The sequence below is a fragment of the Neophocaena asiaeorientalis genome, unplaced genomic scaffold (assembly GCF_003031525.2).
Source record: "Neophocaena asiaeorientalis asiaeorientalis breed wild unplaced genomic scaffold, Neophocaena_asiaeorientalis_V1.1 scaffold18, whole genome shotgun sequence".
Taxonomy (NCBI): domain Eukaryota; kingdom Metazoa; phylum Chordata; class Mammalia; order Artiodactyla; family Phocoenidae; genus Neophocaena; species Neophocaena asiaeorientalis.
In genome coordinates this window covers 561,856-579,510 of record NW_020172444.1, presented here as the reverse complement: position 1 = coordinate 579,510, position 17,655 = coordinate 561,856, and the positions used below count along the sequence as shown (strand labels likewise).

At 33.8% G+C, this 17,655-nt stretch overlaps 1 protein-coding gene and 1 pseudogene across 1 annotated transcript in view; one reads left to right on the top strand and one right to left on the bottom strand.

The window, feature by feature from the left end:
* Positions 1-17,655, bottom strand: part of BIRC6 (baculoviral IAP repeat containing 6) — a 233,423-nt gene that overhangs the window by 143,756 nt on the left and 72,012 nt on the right. The window contains 5 exon segments of the mRNA XM_024732052.1: positions 13-200; positions 9,472-9,606; positions 14,393-14,526; positions 15,320-15,467; positions 16,850-16,947. Coding sequence (XP_024587820.1) covers positions 13-200; positions 9,472-9,606; positions 14,393-14,526; positions 15,320-15,467; positions 16,850-16,947 — 703 coding nt within the window.
* Positions 11,143-11,500, top strand: LOC112390981 (40S ribosomal protein S26-like; annotated as a pseudogene).

Genomic DNA, 17,655 nt, shown 5'->3' with positions numbered 1-17,655 from the left:
ATAGTCTCCAACCTGTTGCTGAAGCTTCAAAAGCTGCTGCTGTTTCTCTTGCAGCACCTGTAGCTGTTGCTCGGCTGAAGCCATTGCATGAGAGAGAGACTGCAAAGCTACCTGGGCTGCTGAACTCAGGGCTGTCGAAGCTTCCCCAACTGTCCCAGATGATAGTCCACCTACTGCAGGAGTAACCCCGAAGGAACTCACTGGCATAAGACAAGGGGGGAAAAGAAACAGGATGAAGAAAAGGTTCACAGAGAAACATATACAAAGTATATACTACTTTCACACTAAAACTACAGTTAATTTTCCTTTAAAAATAAGATTCTTTAGAGGCAATCTTAATGGTAAAAGTATATCAATAATAATAGTATTCAAGTATAAGGGATCCAGGAATGACTTTTGATCAAAGAAAAATTAGTATGCTTTTGAGTTTAAAAATATTGTCAGCATGGAAGAAATTTCATTTAACATGGCTAAACTCTTACGCAATTTGAGCATAAGAAACAGGCTGAGTTTCCTTTACTAAGTTTCTTACAGCAACACCAACTTCTTCTCCCTCCCCTAAAAAGCTCAAACAACTTTCAATTACAAGAACATCATTTAACAAAACTGACAACACCTATTTCCTCATTTAAAGCATAGCCTGGGAAAGAGAATCTTGCCCACAAAGAATATGCAAAGCAACGTTTCCTACCATATGCTCCTCAGAACACTAAGAAGAGGAGAAGCATGTCAGATGCACAGTCAAATAAGTCTGGCACATACTGCTTACCCATGAACATTATCATCATTACAGGTCTATGAAATCGCACAAAGTTAAAATTTTTTCACCCCTCTTTTCAATGTTATTCAAATATACAGCATAAAAGAACTTTTTTCCCATGATATATTTACCAGTATCTGTGTAAAACATTTTGGAAAAAGCTGAAATAAAAACTTAATTTCCTAAACTCACACAATTAATCTTCGACAAAGGAGGCAAGAACATACAATGGAGAAAAGACAGTCTCTTCAGCAAGTGGTGCTGGGAAAGCTGGACAGCCCCATGTAAATCAATGAAGTTAGAACACACCCTCACACCATACACAAAAATAAACTCAAAATGGCTGAAAGACTTAAATATAAGACATGACACCATAAAACTCCCAGAAGAGATCACAGGCAAAACATTCTCTGACATAAATCGTACCAATGTCTCCCAAGGCAATAGAAATAAAAGCAAAAATAAACAAATGGGACCTAATCAAACTTATAGGCTTTTGCACAGCAAAGGAAACCATAAACAAAACAAAAAGACAACCTATAAGAAAATATTTGCAAATGATGTGATAAACAAGGGCTTAATTTCCAAAATATACAAACAGCTCATACAATTCAATAACAAGAAAACAAACAACCCAATCAAAAAATGGGCAGAAGACCTAAATAGACATTTCTCCAAAGAAGACATACAGATGGCCAATAGGCACAAGAAAATATGTTCAACATCACTAATAATTAGAGAAATGCAAAACAAAACTACAATGAGGTACCACCTCACACTGGTCAGAATGGCCATCATTAAAAAGTCTACAAGTAACAAATGCTGGAGAGGGTGTGGAGAAAAGGGAACCCTCCTACTCCTACACTGGTGGTGGGAATGTGAACTGGTGCAGCCACTATGCAAAACAGTATGTAGGTTCCTTAAAAAACTAAAAATAGAATTGCCATATGATTCGGCAATCCCACTCCTGGACATACATCCAGAGAAAACTCTAATTTGAAAAGATACGTGCACCCCAATGTTCATGGCTGCGCTATTTACAATAGCCAAGACGTGGAAGCAACATAAATGTCCATCAACAGAGGAATGGATAAAGAAGATGTGGTACATATATACAATGGAATACTACTCATCCATGAAAAAGAATGAAATAATGCCATATGCAGCAACATGGATGGACCTGGAGATTATTATACTAAGTGAAGTAAGAGAAAGACTTACTTATATTAAGGAAAGATAACTGCTACAATAATAACAAATGTTTAGTATGTATTACCTACTACCTTACACTGTTTTAGTTAATTACTACTTTCAACAAATGAACCCTGAAGGGCAGGTACTATGATTCTGCTCTTTAGTTGATTAAGTAAAGAATGGCTCAGAGAAGTTACCCTGTAAAGTTACCTAATGGTAGAACTAGGGTTAGAACCAAGGGCTGTGTGAAATCAAACCTAACATGAGGCATAGTGCTAAGCATGGAACTTACATCAACTCATTTAATCTTTGCAATGGCACATGAGTAGGTAATATGTTATCCCATTTTACAGATAATGTATCTAAAATTGAGGGAACTATATGGCAGAAACTAACACAACATTTTAAATCAACTATACTCCAATAAAAATAAATAAAATAAAATTGAGGGAAGTAACCTGCTCATAAATACCTGAAAAGGGGAGAAAAAAGGTAATCTGACAGCCTATCTTAACATCTAACAATGACTATATTATGCCAGAATTCAAATAAACTATTTTTAAAAACTAAGCTATAATCACAAGATTGAAATAACAACAAAACTGTGCATAGCCTCTTAACAATTAAAACTCTCCTCAACTTAAAAAAAAAACATGATCATTACAGTGTAGCCATCATACACCTCATTTAACTTGCACAAATTCAACTATATAAGCTTGAGCAAAGAAAGAGCAATCATAACTCATATAAGCTGTGTGCTGCAAAATGAAATCCATTTGCTCCATCAAGTGTTCCACCAAAGCAACAGCAGTTCATTCCAACTCTAGAGGGAAAATTATTAGACTTACTAAGGCATTTATGTTGTACTTGTACTTTGGGGTAATTTAAGTGGTTTTTCAATATTAACCATGTGTATTTTAGCCCTTTACTGATTTTAAAAATCTAATGCCCAAATAATATTTAAAGGAAAATGAGCTAAGTCACAAGAAACACGTAAGAGACATAAACAACCCAAGAAAAATAAGTCATCCTGCTACTATAAAACTAATTTTTAAATCTTTTGCACAGAGTTTTCAATATCATTTCCTATTTTTATACTAAGAGCCTCTAAAACTAGATATAAAAAAACAGAGGTGAGAACAAGAAAAAGATGACTACTATCACCATTTCTATTCAGTATAAATGCAGGAAGTCCTAGGAAGCATGACAGAGCAAGAAAAAGAAATAAAAGATATAACAACTAGAACAACAACAAAGTAAAAATCTCTTTATTAACAGATGATATAATTGTGTATATTTAAACTCCCTAAAAAAAAATCCCTAAGAATGTACAATCTACAAGAATTAATAAGTTAATATAGCAGTGTCACCAGGTATGAGATTAATATACACAGATCAATTATACTTCTATAGACCAGCAAGAAAAACCTGGAAATAAAATTAAGAAAAATAGCACTTATAATAGCATAAAAATTCAAATAGCTAGGTACAAATCTAAAAAGGATGTGCAAAACTTCTAGTGCACCAAGAACTATAAGACATCACCAAGATAAATGGAATACCTAATTTAGCATAAATATATACTAAAGAATATTACCATGTTAATGGACTGGAAGTCTTAATGTTAAGATGTCAATCCTCCCAAACTGACTTATATTCAAACCCCATATTAAAATACAATAAGTATTTTGAGTATAAATTATCAATCCAATTCTAAAATTTAAATGGAATTACTGAGATCTAATGTACAGCACATTGATTATAGATCATAATACTGTGTTATATACTTGAAAGTTACAAAGAGAGTAAATCTTAAATGTTCTCACCACAAAAAAGAAATAGTAATTCTGTGACGTGATGAAGGTATTAGCTAATGCTATGGAGGGAATCATTTTACAATATATAAATTTTTCAAAACAACACACTGTACACCTTAAACTTGCTCACTGTTGTATGTCATTTATATTTCAATAAAGCTGGAAAAAATGGAAATACAAAAGACCCAGAATCTTTATGAAAGAGCACCTTTAAGAAAAAGAATGTTGGTGGATTACACTCCTAGGTATACACTCAAGAGAAATGAAAACATACATCACAATGAACACTTAACACAAAAATGTTCACAGCAGTATTTTTCTTAATAGCCAAAAAGAGGAAACAACCCAAATGTCCATTAACTGCTGAGCAGATAAACGAAATGTGGTACATCCAAAAAAAATTTTAAGTGGTAAATATAAAATGGAATATTATTCAGCTACAAAAATGATGTACTTAGACATGCTAAATGGACAAACCTTGAAAATATTAAACCAAGTGGAAGAACCCAGACAAAAAGGTCATATACTATATGATTCCACATTTATGGGAAATGTCCAGGGTAGGCAAATCCATAGACTCAAAACAGATTAGTGATTGCTAGAAGATGGGGGAGAGGGGAATTGGGAGTGACTGTTAACGGTTACAGGGTTTCTTTCTGGAGTGATTAAAACGCTCTGGAATTAGTGGTAATGGCTACACAACACTATGAAAACTTCATATATAAATTTTGTAAATCTACCAAAAAAGAAAAAAAGTTGGTAGATTTGTACTAGCAGATTTTAAGACTTAACATAAAGTTACAGTAATTAAGACAATGAGGTACTGGCATAAGGCCAGATAAACTGACCAAAGGAACAGAAATGACCCACACAGATAGCAAACACATAATTCTGAAGAGAGGTGACATTGCAGTAGAGTGAAGGAAAGATAGCTTTTCCCCCACAAATGATTACACACCAGAAGAGAGAAAGACTAAACTAAGATGAATTAGAAGAAAATACCCATCGTAAAAGAAGAGATTTAAAAGTTGAAATTATGTCAGTTATAGTGATGAAGTGTAACATACATGAAACTGGAGATGCAAGAAGAAAGAAGATAAAAAACAGGGCAGAAGCAGTGTTTCAACAGTTAATGGCTGAGATCTTTCTAAAGCTGATGGAAGATATGAAGTAAGCATTCAAGAAGCTCTGTGAATCCCAACCAGGATAATTACAACTGAAACCACATGTAGGAAATCGGAGAAAAATGCTGAAAACAGAGAGAAAGGAGGTGAAGGGCAGAAATCAAGGAGGGTGGGGGAAGAGTATGAATCTCAAAAACACCTTGAAAACTGACAATGACATTAAAAAAGGAATAATAAGACTGACAAGTGATGTCTAACAAAAACAGTGTAAAGTAAAATGAAAGATTACCTTTAAATAACTAGAAGAAATAATAGCTGGCTTACAATTCTGTAACATGTGAAATATTCTTCAAGAATGAAGATGGGGGCTTCCCTGGTGGTGCAGTGGTTAAGAATCCATCTGCCAATGCAGGGGACATGGGTTCAAGCCTTGGTCCAGAAAGATCCCACATGCTGCGGGGCAACTAAGCCCATGCGCCACAACTACTGAGCCTGCGCTCTAGACCCCACGAGCCACAACTACTGAGCCCACGTGCCACAACTACTGAAGCCCGCGTGCCTAGAGCCCATGCTCCACAACAAGAGAAGTCACCGCAATAAGAAGCCCGCACACCACAACAAAGAGTAGCCCCCGCTTGCCGCAACTAGAGAAGGCCCGTGCACAGCAATGAAGACCCAACGCAGCCAAGATTAAAATAAATAAAATAAATTTATTAAAAAAAAAGAATGAAGATGACATATCTTGATCCAAACAAGCCAAATGTAGAAAGTTATTATTATGATGTTCAGAAAAATTTAATTAAGTACTGAAAATTAGATGATACTATGACATTGATTATACTAATTTATTAGATTATGAGAAAATGTATCATAATAAACCATAGTTAATTTAGATAATTATAATAAAAATGGAATCAGTTATTAAAGAGGACATCCGCATTGTTTAAGATACTACGTATGCAGGGCTTCCCTGGTGGTGCAGTGGTTGAGAGTCCGCCTGCCGATGCAGGGGACACGGGTTCATGCCCCGGTCCAGGAAGATCCCACATGCCACAGAGCAGCTGGGCCCGTGAGCCATGGCCATTGAGCCTGCGCGTCCGGAGCCTGTGCTCCGCAACGAGAGAGGCCACGACAGAGAGAGGCCCACGTACTGCCAAAAAAAAATAAAAATAAAAAAATAATAATAAAAAAAATAAACAGATACTATGTATGGATAATGGCTGTCATTTATCTAATTTTTCAAGAAATATTTGAAATTTTCCTACAGAAAACTAAGTTAATTCATCATCAGTAGACAAGAACAAAAAAAGTGATCTTACAGAGTTTTCAGACATAAAGAAAAATCAAACCACAGAAAAGCTCAAAAGCAAAGAAACAGAGAAATGAAAATGGAGTTATGAAATAAATCCAAATGAATACTGAATATAAAAACTATAATAATAACCATGGAATTAAAATACATATAAAATTAAGGTATAAAGCCACATTGCCATATAAATTAGAAAGGTGATAAATAATGTTCAATATATTTGCACTGTATGGTAAAAAGAAAAGCAACTGGATTTCTGGATGTCAAGGATATGTGTATATTATGCTCTCTGGGATGATTGCTAAAAATATTATAATAAAAAGTAGAATAATAGCTCAATAAAAATACAATCACCAATAAAATGGAAACAAAGGAGAAAAAGAAACATCTAACAGGCAAGATGAGAAATCTAATAGAATATATGAAAAACATGGTAGATCTGAATCCAAATATATTACTAAGTACATTAAATGTAAATAAACTAAATACTCCAATTGAAAGAAGGGGAGGAAAAAAGCAACTACATTCTGCTTATAAAAGACATGACTAAAATGAAAGGAGACACTGAAAAGTTGAAAGTAAAAAGAAGGAAAAATATATACCATACAAATAGTAACTAAAAGAAAGCTGATAAGTGGTAGAGAAAAATCAAACAAAGTAATTTTAGGAAAATCAATCTTAGAGAGAGAGAGATAATACCTAGCGATAAAAGATTCAATTCACAAGAAAGATACAACCATTCTAAATTTATATGGTAGCTTCAAAATGTATAAAATAAAAATTGTTGAAACTAAAATAGACAAATCCACAGGTATAATGAAAGGAATTTAACATGCTGATCTTATTAACTAAAAACAAAAACAAACAAAAAAAAACAGATGAAATAATCAAAGACAGAGAATTTGAAGACCACAATTAATCCAAGTGGATATACAGAGCACACTTCACCAAGTGCAGAGTAAACATTATTGTCAAGCATTATTGCTGATCCTCTGCAATTCCCAATAAATTTTGCAGACTGACAAAGTATTTCTTTTGACCCCACAGCATTTTAAATAGAAATGAATAAGATGATAACTAGAAAATCTTAATATGCTTGTAAATTAAGGAGCGCATTTTTTAACATTACTTACTAAAGTTGAATATATGAAAACCCTATAAAGCAGCAAATCAACTTCTACAGTCATAGCTAAGAAAATAGTGTATCCACTAGTACTAACAGCACTACAATATAACAACCCAAATGTCACTCAAGAGTACACAAATCAATAGTGGGTACATAAATTTTGTTTTATTCAGAGAGTAGAATCGTAAACAGCAATGAAAATGAACAAACTATCTATATATGCAATGATATAGGTGAATTTAACAACGATAACATGGAACAGAAGGCTGACCAAAAAATACATAAATGCAATTCTATACTACACAGACCCTACTCAATCAGTGTTTAGGAACACGTAGCTAAGAGGTTATACAAAGAAACAAATAAAAACCAAGAAATGATTACTCTAAAAGTTAGGACAGTGTTTACCTTTTGGAGAGAGTGAGGGAAAAATAAATGGAAAGGGGGTATGAAGAAATCTTCTTTTAGAGTACTGGAAATGTTTTTTCTTGACTTGGTGGTCACATGGGCAGTTTGTGTTGTGATAAATTGCTTCATTATACAATTGTTTTCTGTACCTTTCTGTATGCGCATTATATTTCACAATTAACATGTTTCAAAAGAAAAGGAGACAGGAAGCTGAGAGACTACAGTCATCTTCTAGCACCTTATGATCACTAGTCAGGACTTTGCCCTAACATTTAATAAGTATCCCTCTGCTGGTGGTGGTTTCAATCTGGGTGGAATACAGAGGTGAATGCTTATAAAAGCATAGACTACCTTTGGAAAGACAAGAAACGGGTCCTATTGTATGTTTTACAGGAGTAGAAATGGGTAGGAATGTGAGGAAATACTTTTCTTTTTCAAACCAGATCTTTTATGTTTTAAATTTTATAACTTCTGAAAGTATTATTCAAACACATTAATTTTCTTAAAATAAAAAATTAATTTCATGACAGTTCCAAAAAAAAAGTCTGATTTAGAACCAAAGAGTTTTCTGGAAGTTTAATTTCTTGTTATCGCATGTTTCCATACCACTGTAAATATATAAGTTTCTACAAAATGACTGCAATAGTCCAAGAAAACAAACACAAATGAATTTTGACCCTTCTGGCATCTCCATATGAAAGAAATATAAAATTTTATTTTTAAATTAAAACTCTCAGCTACATAAGCCATGAATTTCACTTAGTGGTTACTTCTACAATTGGAAGATATAAGATGATTCTGAATAAAAAGGCACTCAAAGGACTGTTAATTTCCCTTTAAAACACTTTGTCATTCTGGACCCAAGTGCAAGATTAAATTTTTCAAGACTTCTCAAGCAAACTATTTTTACTTTCTGTTAGACAGTTGAAGAAACAAAAAGACACCTACTTACAAAAAACCATCAACAGCAGAATTCATTCAAGACAATATTCAAAAACACTACTGGGACTGTAATATAAATGTAAAACCATATACCAATATTTTTAATTATAAAAACTTCAATTATTTGTGCCCAGATAGAACTAACTGTAAATAAACACTGATCCTACAATGTGAAGAAAAAACACAGGAAGTAAGATATACAGAATAAACAGAAGTCCTTCTCACTGATTATTCATTTAAAGCATCAACAACACCATATATTCAACACACACAAATACTGGTTCATATATCCAAAGTTGTTTTAAACTAGCTGAAAAAACAGTATTTCGTCTTCACTCATCTCAACTTTCTCAAAGACATTATCAAATATACCTTTAACTTTAAACGCAAGAAATTACATCATGATGCCAAACTGACCATCAAGACTGATTGCTGAAGGTGGGTAATGAAAATATAGTCTATTGTACTCGTCCCTCTACTTTCGTTATGTTTGATATTTTCCAAATTAAAATGTTTCTAAAAATGCATATACATAAAACAAAAAGATTTAACATAGGGTTCTAGAGGGTAGGAAAAAACCCATGAATAGACTTAGAAAAGAATATGAAACCACTTATGATTTTTCCCCAAAGTGTGCCTCCTACCAATAAGTTTCTACTAAACATGACAGCAAAGGAATTTACGTATACTATAAACTGATATGTAAATACTGATATATCACTTTATTACAACATAAAATATGTAATAAAAGAATGTATATAATAAGAGAAGGTATATACCAGTAAACGTACTTGCATCATCCCTTTCTATTCTGGTTCCATCACTAGTTGACACACAAGTAAAGTGCAGAGGTTCAACTTCTAGAAGTCCAGTGAGAGATGTGAAACTACCTTCAGCAGCTGTGCAACTACTGACCTTTCCATTTCCTAATACAAAAAAGAGACAAGTTTTATAAAACGTGAATTAACCTTAAAAAGGCAATAATCATATTGAGAATTATAGCTACTACTTCAATTTTAATTAGAAAGATGTATAAATGCATAAACACAGGGTTTACACAGGGCTTCAACAATGGACGTGGTATTAAGAAAACACACAAATAGATACTAGTCTCCTTACTACAAAAGCAGAGTTGCAGAGAAGCAACCTAGTGGCCATTCACATTAACAAGAAACTATAACAAGTGATTTAGATTTTAAATGAGGAATAGAAGACAAAAGAAAAACAATTAATAAATAAATAAAATAGATTTTAAATGAGGGGAAAAAATAACCAGCTACTTAGATTAGCTATTACTCAATCTGTTTAAGTATGCAAAATATCAGAATATATTCTATGATGTCAACAGTACAAATGACACTTATTAAAAACTAAAAAAATATTCTAAAATATTAGCAAGGTTTATCTATAAATTTTATATTTTGAATATAATATCAATATTCTAGAATGAGATATGCTACCTTATAATCATAAAAAGTTTAAGTTGGCACATGTAGTAGTAAGAAAGAAAAATCAAATGGTCACAACTATGTGAATCATAAAACCACAGTAAGAAGACTGGACAGAAGAACACAAAAGAAGAGTGGTGTATATCGTACAAGGGGAGGAAGAGGGAAGGGTTATTTTTAGTACTTTTCAAATGTTCTAATCAGAGCACTACTTTTAAACAGAATTCTTTAACACACAAAGTAGAACGGAAAGAGAAGATGGAAAGAATGGAGAGATATGAAAAATATCATCAAACATCTGAAGGAATAAATTAAACGCAAGACTAAACTGTCAAAACCTTGTTCTCCAACGTCCCACTGGCACCCAGCATAGGACCTGACACGTGTGTTAAAAAATATTTATTGAGCACTTATTCAATAGAAGACATGGGAGATACAAGAAAAGGGACAGGTCCTAGTTGTCATGAAATGCATATTCTGTTCAAGGTTACCAGGTATTAATTAATTATACAACTGAACCAAAAAAAAATTCCTATGCTTTACTTAAGAGAAGTTCAAAGGATAAATAAATCAAGGGGAAATCAGTCTATGCCAGGGGTAATAAAATACTTCCATGATGAGGTGATGAGACATATGGGAAGAATAAAAGATTTTTATGTCTTTATTCCACTGGGACGGGAATCCAGGCAGAAGAAATGACATGAGTGAAATCCCTTCAGTAGGAAGGAACATGACACATTAGAGAAACTGAAAGAAAAATGTGCCTAGAGGAACATTTCTCAACCCTAAAACCCCTCTACACATCTTTAAAATAATTAAAAGAACTTGAAAACTGAGTTTTCATTTATGTTGGCTCTGTGTGTGTGTGTGTGTGTGTGTGTGTGTGTGTGTGTGTGTCTATATAGAAATATTTATCAAGGTAGAAATTTTAAGATGAGAATATTTTAAACATTAATTAGTATAACACTAATAAACTCATTAGGTATAAAACTAAATAGCATCTTTTGATGAAAAATGACTGTTATGACCAAGAAAACAAGGAATAATGGTCGTGCCAAGAAGGGCCGCAGCCACATGCAGCCTATTCGCTGCACCAACTGTGCCCGACGCGTGCCCGAGGATAAGGCCATTAAGAAGCTCGTCATTCGGAACATCGTAGAGGCCCGTAGCCATCCGGGACATTTCCAAAGCGAGTGTTTTCGATGCCTATGTGCTTCCCAAGCTGTATGTGAAACTGCATTACTGTGTGAGTTGTGCCATTCACAGCAAGGCAGTCAGGAATCGTTCTCAGGAAGCCGGGAAGGACCGAACACCTCCACCTGGATTTAGACCTGCTGGTGCTGCCCCACGACCTCCACCAAAGCCCATGTAAGAAGCTAAGTTCTTAAAGACTAAAGAAATACTGTCCCCCGGAAAGACAATAAAATGGAAATTATACTTTAAGAAAAAAACAAAAATAATGAGAAGACTGGTGATGTTTTACATTCTTGCAAATCTCTTTAAAATTTGGCTTATCAGAAGGTAGTTGGATTTGCCTACCTGCCTCTGCATTCAGTGTACTACAATAGGATGCTCTGGAAGAAATACATGAAGAAACGCCGACCCAATACAAATATGTGATTGGAAAAGAATGGAATATTTTAATAAAGTATTAAATATTCAAAAACTTGAAAAGTGGTAGTTTAGGATTAGTTGCAATACGGTATCTGAAATCTTAAAAAAAGTACTTCTCAAACTCTATCTTACGAAATCTTAAAAAAAGAACTTCTCAAACCCATGCTTGATGTTGAATCACCATGCATCAATCATAGGGAAAATACTGGTCCACTGCTATATACAGATCTTCCAAATGTTAACACATTTCATCATATAATATCAGAAAATGACACTCACTAACATCATCGTAGCCCATCAGAAAAGTCATTAAAGCTCACTTCAGAGGAAACAAGTTTTCCAAAATTCTAATTTCTGCTTAAAAGTCTACTTCTAAAATTGGCAACAAATACTATCAACTGGATGGATACTGACAGGCATTTTTTATTCATTTTTGAGAAAATACCTGCCAAATAATCAAATCTGAATAAACGTATTTTATCAGTCATTCTTGCAAATAAAAATGGTATACCATGAAATAAGCAACTGGTTCAGCTTATAACTCTAACAACTACACAAGTGCACCTCCTTGAAACAACCATGGTTCTTCAGCATGCAGCAGAAGTGTTTCATGCACACTTCCCATTTCATCACAGAATAGTTAAAAGATGCATACTCGCAGGTTCAAAATTTAATAAAATTAACAATTTTTACTGTTTCATCAAAGGTATTTCTAAGTGAAACTGCCATACTTTTTACTCTAAGTGCATGGGGAAGAACATCATGCTTTTGCACAATCAGTGTGAAAGTCAATGCAATGAAAAAAGGCAAGTAACACTGTTTTATCATGAAAACATTTAACCCGTGGACTCCCTGAAAGGATCTCAGGAACCCTGAGGGGACCTATGGACCACACTTTGAGAATCACTGGGCCACAGAAAGAAAACTAACAGGGCAGATCACACAAGATGTTCTATGCTATATTAGAGACTCTGGACTGCACAATTATGGAAAGAAATGAAAAGTATTTTAGGAAGAGACAGAGAATGATCAGATCAGGGTTGCATTCAAAAATGATTGCATTCATTGCATTGTGGAGAATGTATAGAAGTGAGCCAAGAACAGATGCAGAATGACCAGTTAGAAAGCTATTACTGTAGTCCAGGTTCAAAACGACTGTGGCTTAGATCGTAATACTGCGATCGTGGGAAGTAAGAGAATGGGCAGATTTGAAATACATGTTGGTGGAAAAATAGAATCTGATGACAGCCTCATTGTGGAGGATGAGAAAGAGAGGATAACATTCAGATTTCTGTTTTGTGCCATGGATGCCATTAACTGAAAAAAGGAATGCTGGATGGTGAGAAATAAAATGAAGAGACGTTCATATGGAGACGTATATCACGACTTCGAAGTCCCTTCTTCTGAGACTATGATACTCTATAATATAGAGTATGGTTGCTCTTGCTTATTTAACCCCCAGGCTTGGCCTGAGCTTTACCGTCCTCTCCTTACGTTCTCTCTATAAGGAATCTCATTCTATCCTAAGGAGTTCAGAAGGCATCTACAGGTCTAGTTCTAACCCCTCCTCTGAGTTCTGTTCATAATTTGACAAGTCACTTAGATAGAGACACACTGGGAGTAAGGTAGTCAGGAGCCTAAGTCATCAAACAGAGGAGATAACACCAGTATCTAAGGCAGAATAAGTCATTAAAAAGCAAGTAACAGACCAGAAGTATAGTATGACCTCTTTCATTAAAAATGCTCATAAACACGTGTAGCAAATAAGTCTAAATAGCTAAGCATCCTGTTAACAACGGTAATCTAAAAGGATGAAGAGGTTAGAGTTGAGACATTTTATGTTTTATTTATATTTCTATATTTGATTTTTCTCTTTTGCTTTTTTCACAACTCATAATTTACAAACCTGAGACTAACTCCCAAATTTTACTTATAATTAATGTGGTACTTATCATAATATGTTTACAAATAAATTTTTTAACATTTTGGTTTACTAGCAACACTTGCAGTAAGTTCGGTAAGATGGAAGAAAACAAAAAACAAAGCGATCATTGCTCTATCTGACAAAACTAGAAAAACACCAAATTCTAGCACCTGAAAAGATTATACAAATAGTGTTATACATTCAATCCTAAAAACATCTTTAGAAATGCATACAAGAATACATGTAACATGGTGTACCAAGTTCACCTCAGGACAGTGTGATAGAAGATGCAGAAAATTATTTTTTCTTTCTGCATCTTTGCTTATTAAAATAAGTATAAATTAATTTTATTTTCATATTTTGTAATATGAAATAACATGTTCTTTGAGTTTATGAACAACAAAGGCACACCACATAAAACTGAAAGGACTACAACAAATAACCAAATTTTAATCTCTTATTAGCATTAACGTCATACTGACATGCAATGAAACACACACAAAAACCAAATTTGCAACCCTTTCAAAAATAACTTCAATATTTTTTGAGGGGGGAATTAAGAAACAAAGGCAAATAGTTTAATGACTCACAGATACTAAAGTTAAGTTCTAAAAACTTTTAGTTCTCAAAGATAGAATGTAGTGACTACAATCCATTAAAAAATCAATGGTAACTTAAACCCAAGATATAAAATTCAGAAATTCCTTTAATAAAAGACTTTACTACCTGAAAGGACATCTGATAAATCAATTTCATCTGACTGGACACCAATGCTGCTGTTGTATACATTTTTACAAGAAGAGCCACTCATCTCCAAATCAAAGAGGACTGGATCGAATGGTGAACTATATAATCCATATCTGAAAAATAAAATAATGTCCTAACAATTTTCCTGTCAGCCATCTAATTAACAAATTATCTATTTACTTAGTTTTCAAAGCAGTTTTTACACAGGGCAGAAGGAGACACTATTAACTCCTTAAATTCACTGAATCTCAACTGTGTTCCCTGAAAACCTATACTCCACAAGATACAGTCCAGAGACTCAATAAATGTGATTTCAATTAAGCTGATAACTAATGAACCAAGACAACCTTCATCTGCAGTCTGAATCAAGAAAGAGCTATCAAGCACCCCTCCCTTGCCTCAATCATTACATTGACTCAGCAGAAGGTACAAAGGCTTTGAGTAACATCTCATTGAAATCAAGATTTCTATTCTATAAAGATTACAAAAATCCTTGCTTTAAATAAGATACTTCAAATAATGAAGATTAGGCAAGAACTCAAATCTAACCTTTAGCTATTTCTTATTTCATTATGTTTAAGTTTTAGAAAATCAAACAGCAGATAAAGAATACTAGTTAAGGGCAGTAAGTGATTTACATAATTTTGCTTACAAAGTTTTAACAACAAAGAAACAAATTACCTTAAGTGCTTCTACCATTAGCAAGATACACCACTTTTAAGTATTTTAATATAATTAGCCCTCTGAATAACTATCTCCAGGACTTCCAAAGTTGTTAAAGGGAATTATTTTCGGAGAAAATAAAGGGAAGAAAAACTTAAGCAAATATATATAATAACAATTATGTGCAAAGGTGGTATCATATCCAGAAAGGCCCATGATTAGTCATTTCATAGATTAAAATACCTTGTCTGAAGCAAAGCCTCCATTGGTGTTAGCCTGTCCTGTAACTGTCTGGACACAGCAGTAAGCAGAGATGCACACGCAGTACTGCACCCAGCCAAATCTTCATCTTTAACATAATTCAGTAAGACAAAATACCAGTAGACCGAACCTGAAAACAACAACAAATCAGTTGTTTAAATCACTGTTTCTTTTCCTCGTTTTTCTCTAACAAAGAGAACTTCAGATTTCATATTTATCAGTATGTCCCCTTTTCCTAGAAGGATTTTCTGGAAATAAAATCTGTAAGGGCAAATTACAAAGAAGGACTAACTCCTTGGAGGACTCTAAGAGGACACTGACAAAGAATTGCAATCATATTTTTTGAGAAGTGTATAGGATCAACCTAGTCGTTTAGGTTTTCAGTAACGTGAGATGACTCTGAGGGACATTTTATAATAGCTAGAAAAGCGGAGATGTCAGGTCCTTCAAGCTATCTTTCCTAAAATACTATTTCTCTGCACTAAAAATTTCAAAACCAGTTGATGGCAGTGAGCTACAAATAATATACTTTAGCAAGTAAATGAAGTATAGTTATTCCATACTGCCAGTTAGATACAGACCAAAGGTGATATTAAAAGGTGACCATGATGATGTATTTTAAGACTCTAACTTGAGGTATCTAACTAAATACATCCCATAATTTAAGCACCCTACCACTAACACTATCCTCAAGAAACTGTTTTAAACACCAGAGACTATTAAAGTGAGCAACCAAGTCCAAAACATTCTACTCTATAAAACAAACAGTTCATAGTTTTAGTCAATATGTGTTCAAGGTAAATATAAACAGACTCTTTGTCTAAATTAAGGTATTGCTAAAATAACCATTTATCCTAACTTTGAGCAAACTTTTTTTCTGGTATACCACCAAGATCAAATCCTTGTGGAATATGTTTATCTCACTGAGATAACTTGTTGAATGGTTATTTATAAAATAAAAGACTGTGAGAAATGCCCACAAAAAACTAACACTAGGTAAAGGACAAATCTGTAGCCCTTCATAGTAAATTCCTACCTGATAACTACATTCATTTTTGAATGGCATTTCCACAGTCTTTAGGTGCTGTAAAAAAAAAAAAAAAAACCCACTGGCTCCTTTTAGGGAATCAGAGTTTGCCACAGACCCTACCATTCTCACACAATATGTGTATGAACCATTCTTCTTATTTATGTCATCTCTCTGGCACTTACTGACATTTTAGTTTGTGAACAACCAAGCAGCTCAATTATTTTAATGAAGTACAGAAAATGTATGAATTGAGATGACCTGATTATTTACTTAAATCTCCCATTAACTTTTTCCTAAAAATATTATCGAACAGAGAGTATCTGCCTACCCAATCACAATTTAAAACCCCTTAAAAAACAGATAAGCTACAGAAAAAAAGAAAACTAATTGAGAATAAAAAGAAAGTTACTACACAACCCCAAGCATACTGTGAGATATTTCCTAAGGCTACAGCTATTTGTGATTGAACTAATTTCACATACCACCAGTTGCTGCTGCAGGTAAGAACGACATATTATCAAGTAAGGCCTTCAACAGAACAGATCCAAATCCTGGTTGACATGGGTCACATTTGCCATTACTGGAAACAATTTTAAAAGAAAAAATTTAACTACATTATTCAAGGTCTAAATCCAACTCTAAACATGGTGTAGTACTTTTAAAATCTTTAAAATGTGTTCATACAAATTGAAAGAAAATCTGCCTTAAAGCCCTATAGACATGCAGAAAGATAGTAGGGATTGATTTATACTAAGGGTCTTTGTAACTGTTTTCTTACACATTAAACCACTCTTTTTTTTTTACCAAAAAGGGCTAACAAGCAGGTATAGTCAATATAGACTATTAGCTTTTAAACACTTCCTAGATAGTTTCAGGGTTTAGAGAAAATGATCTGCATAACACTACAAATAAGTCTGGTAAAATTATTATGTAACTGGGAACAAGGCCTCGGGTGAACAATCCAAAGACAATCAGAGACAGTAGGAGTGAAAGTGGGGGAAGGGATCCCCTTACCAAACTCCCCGAAGTCTTCCTAATAGGCAAAGAAGCCTAGTAGAATTCTTTTATTACTCGATTTATTTAACATGACATTTTGCCCAAAAAAACCCAAATTTTTTCTTAGAATCTCAATAATCCTCATCAACTTTTGAAAATCCTCTTAAGTTATACATATATTCAACAGGGACCAAATAACACTATAGACAAGGTATCACCTGCCAAACTGCAGGTGCACCTACAATGTATATTTTCAAATTAAAAAAAAACAGGGGCTTCCCTGGTGGCGCAG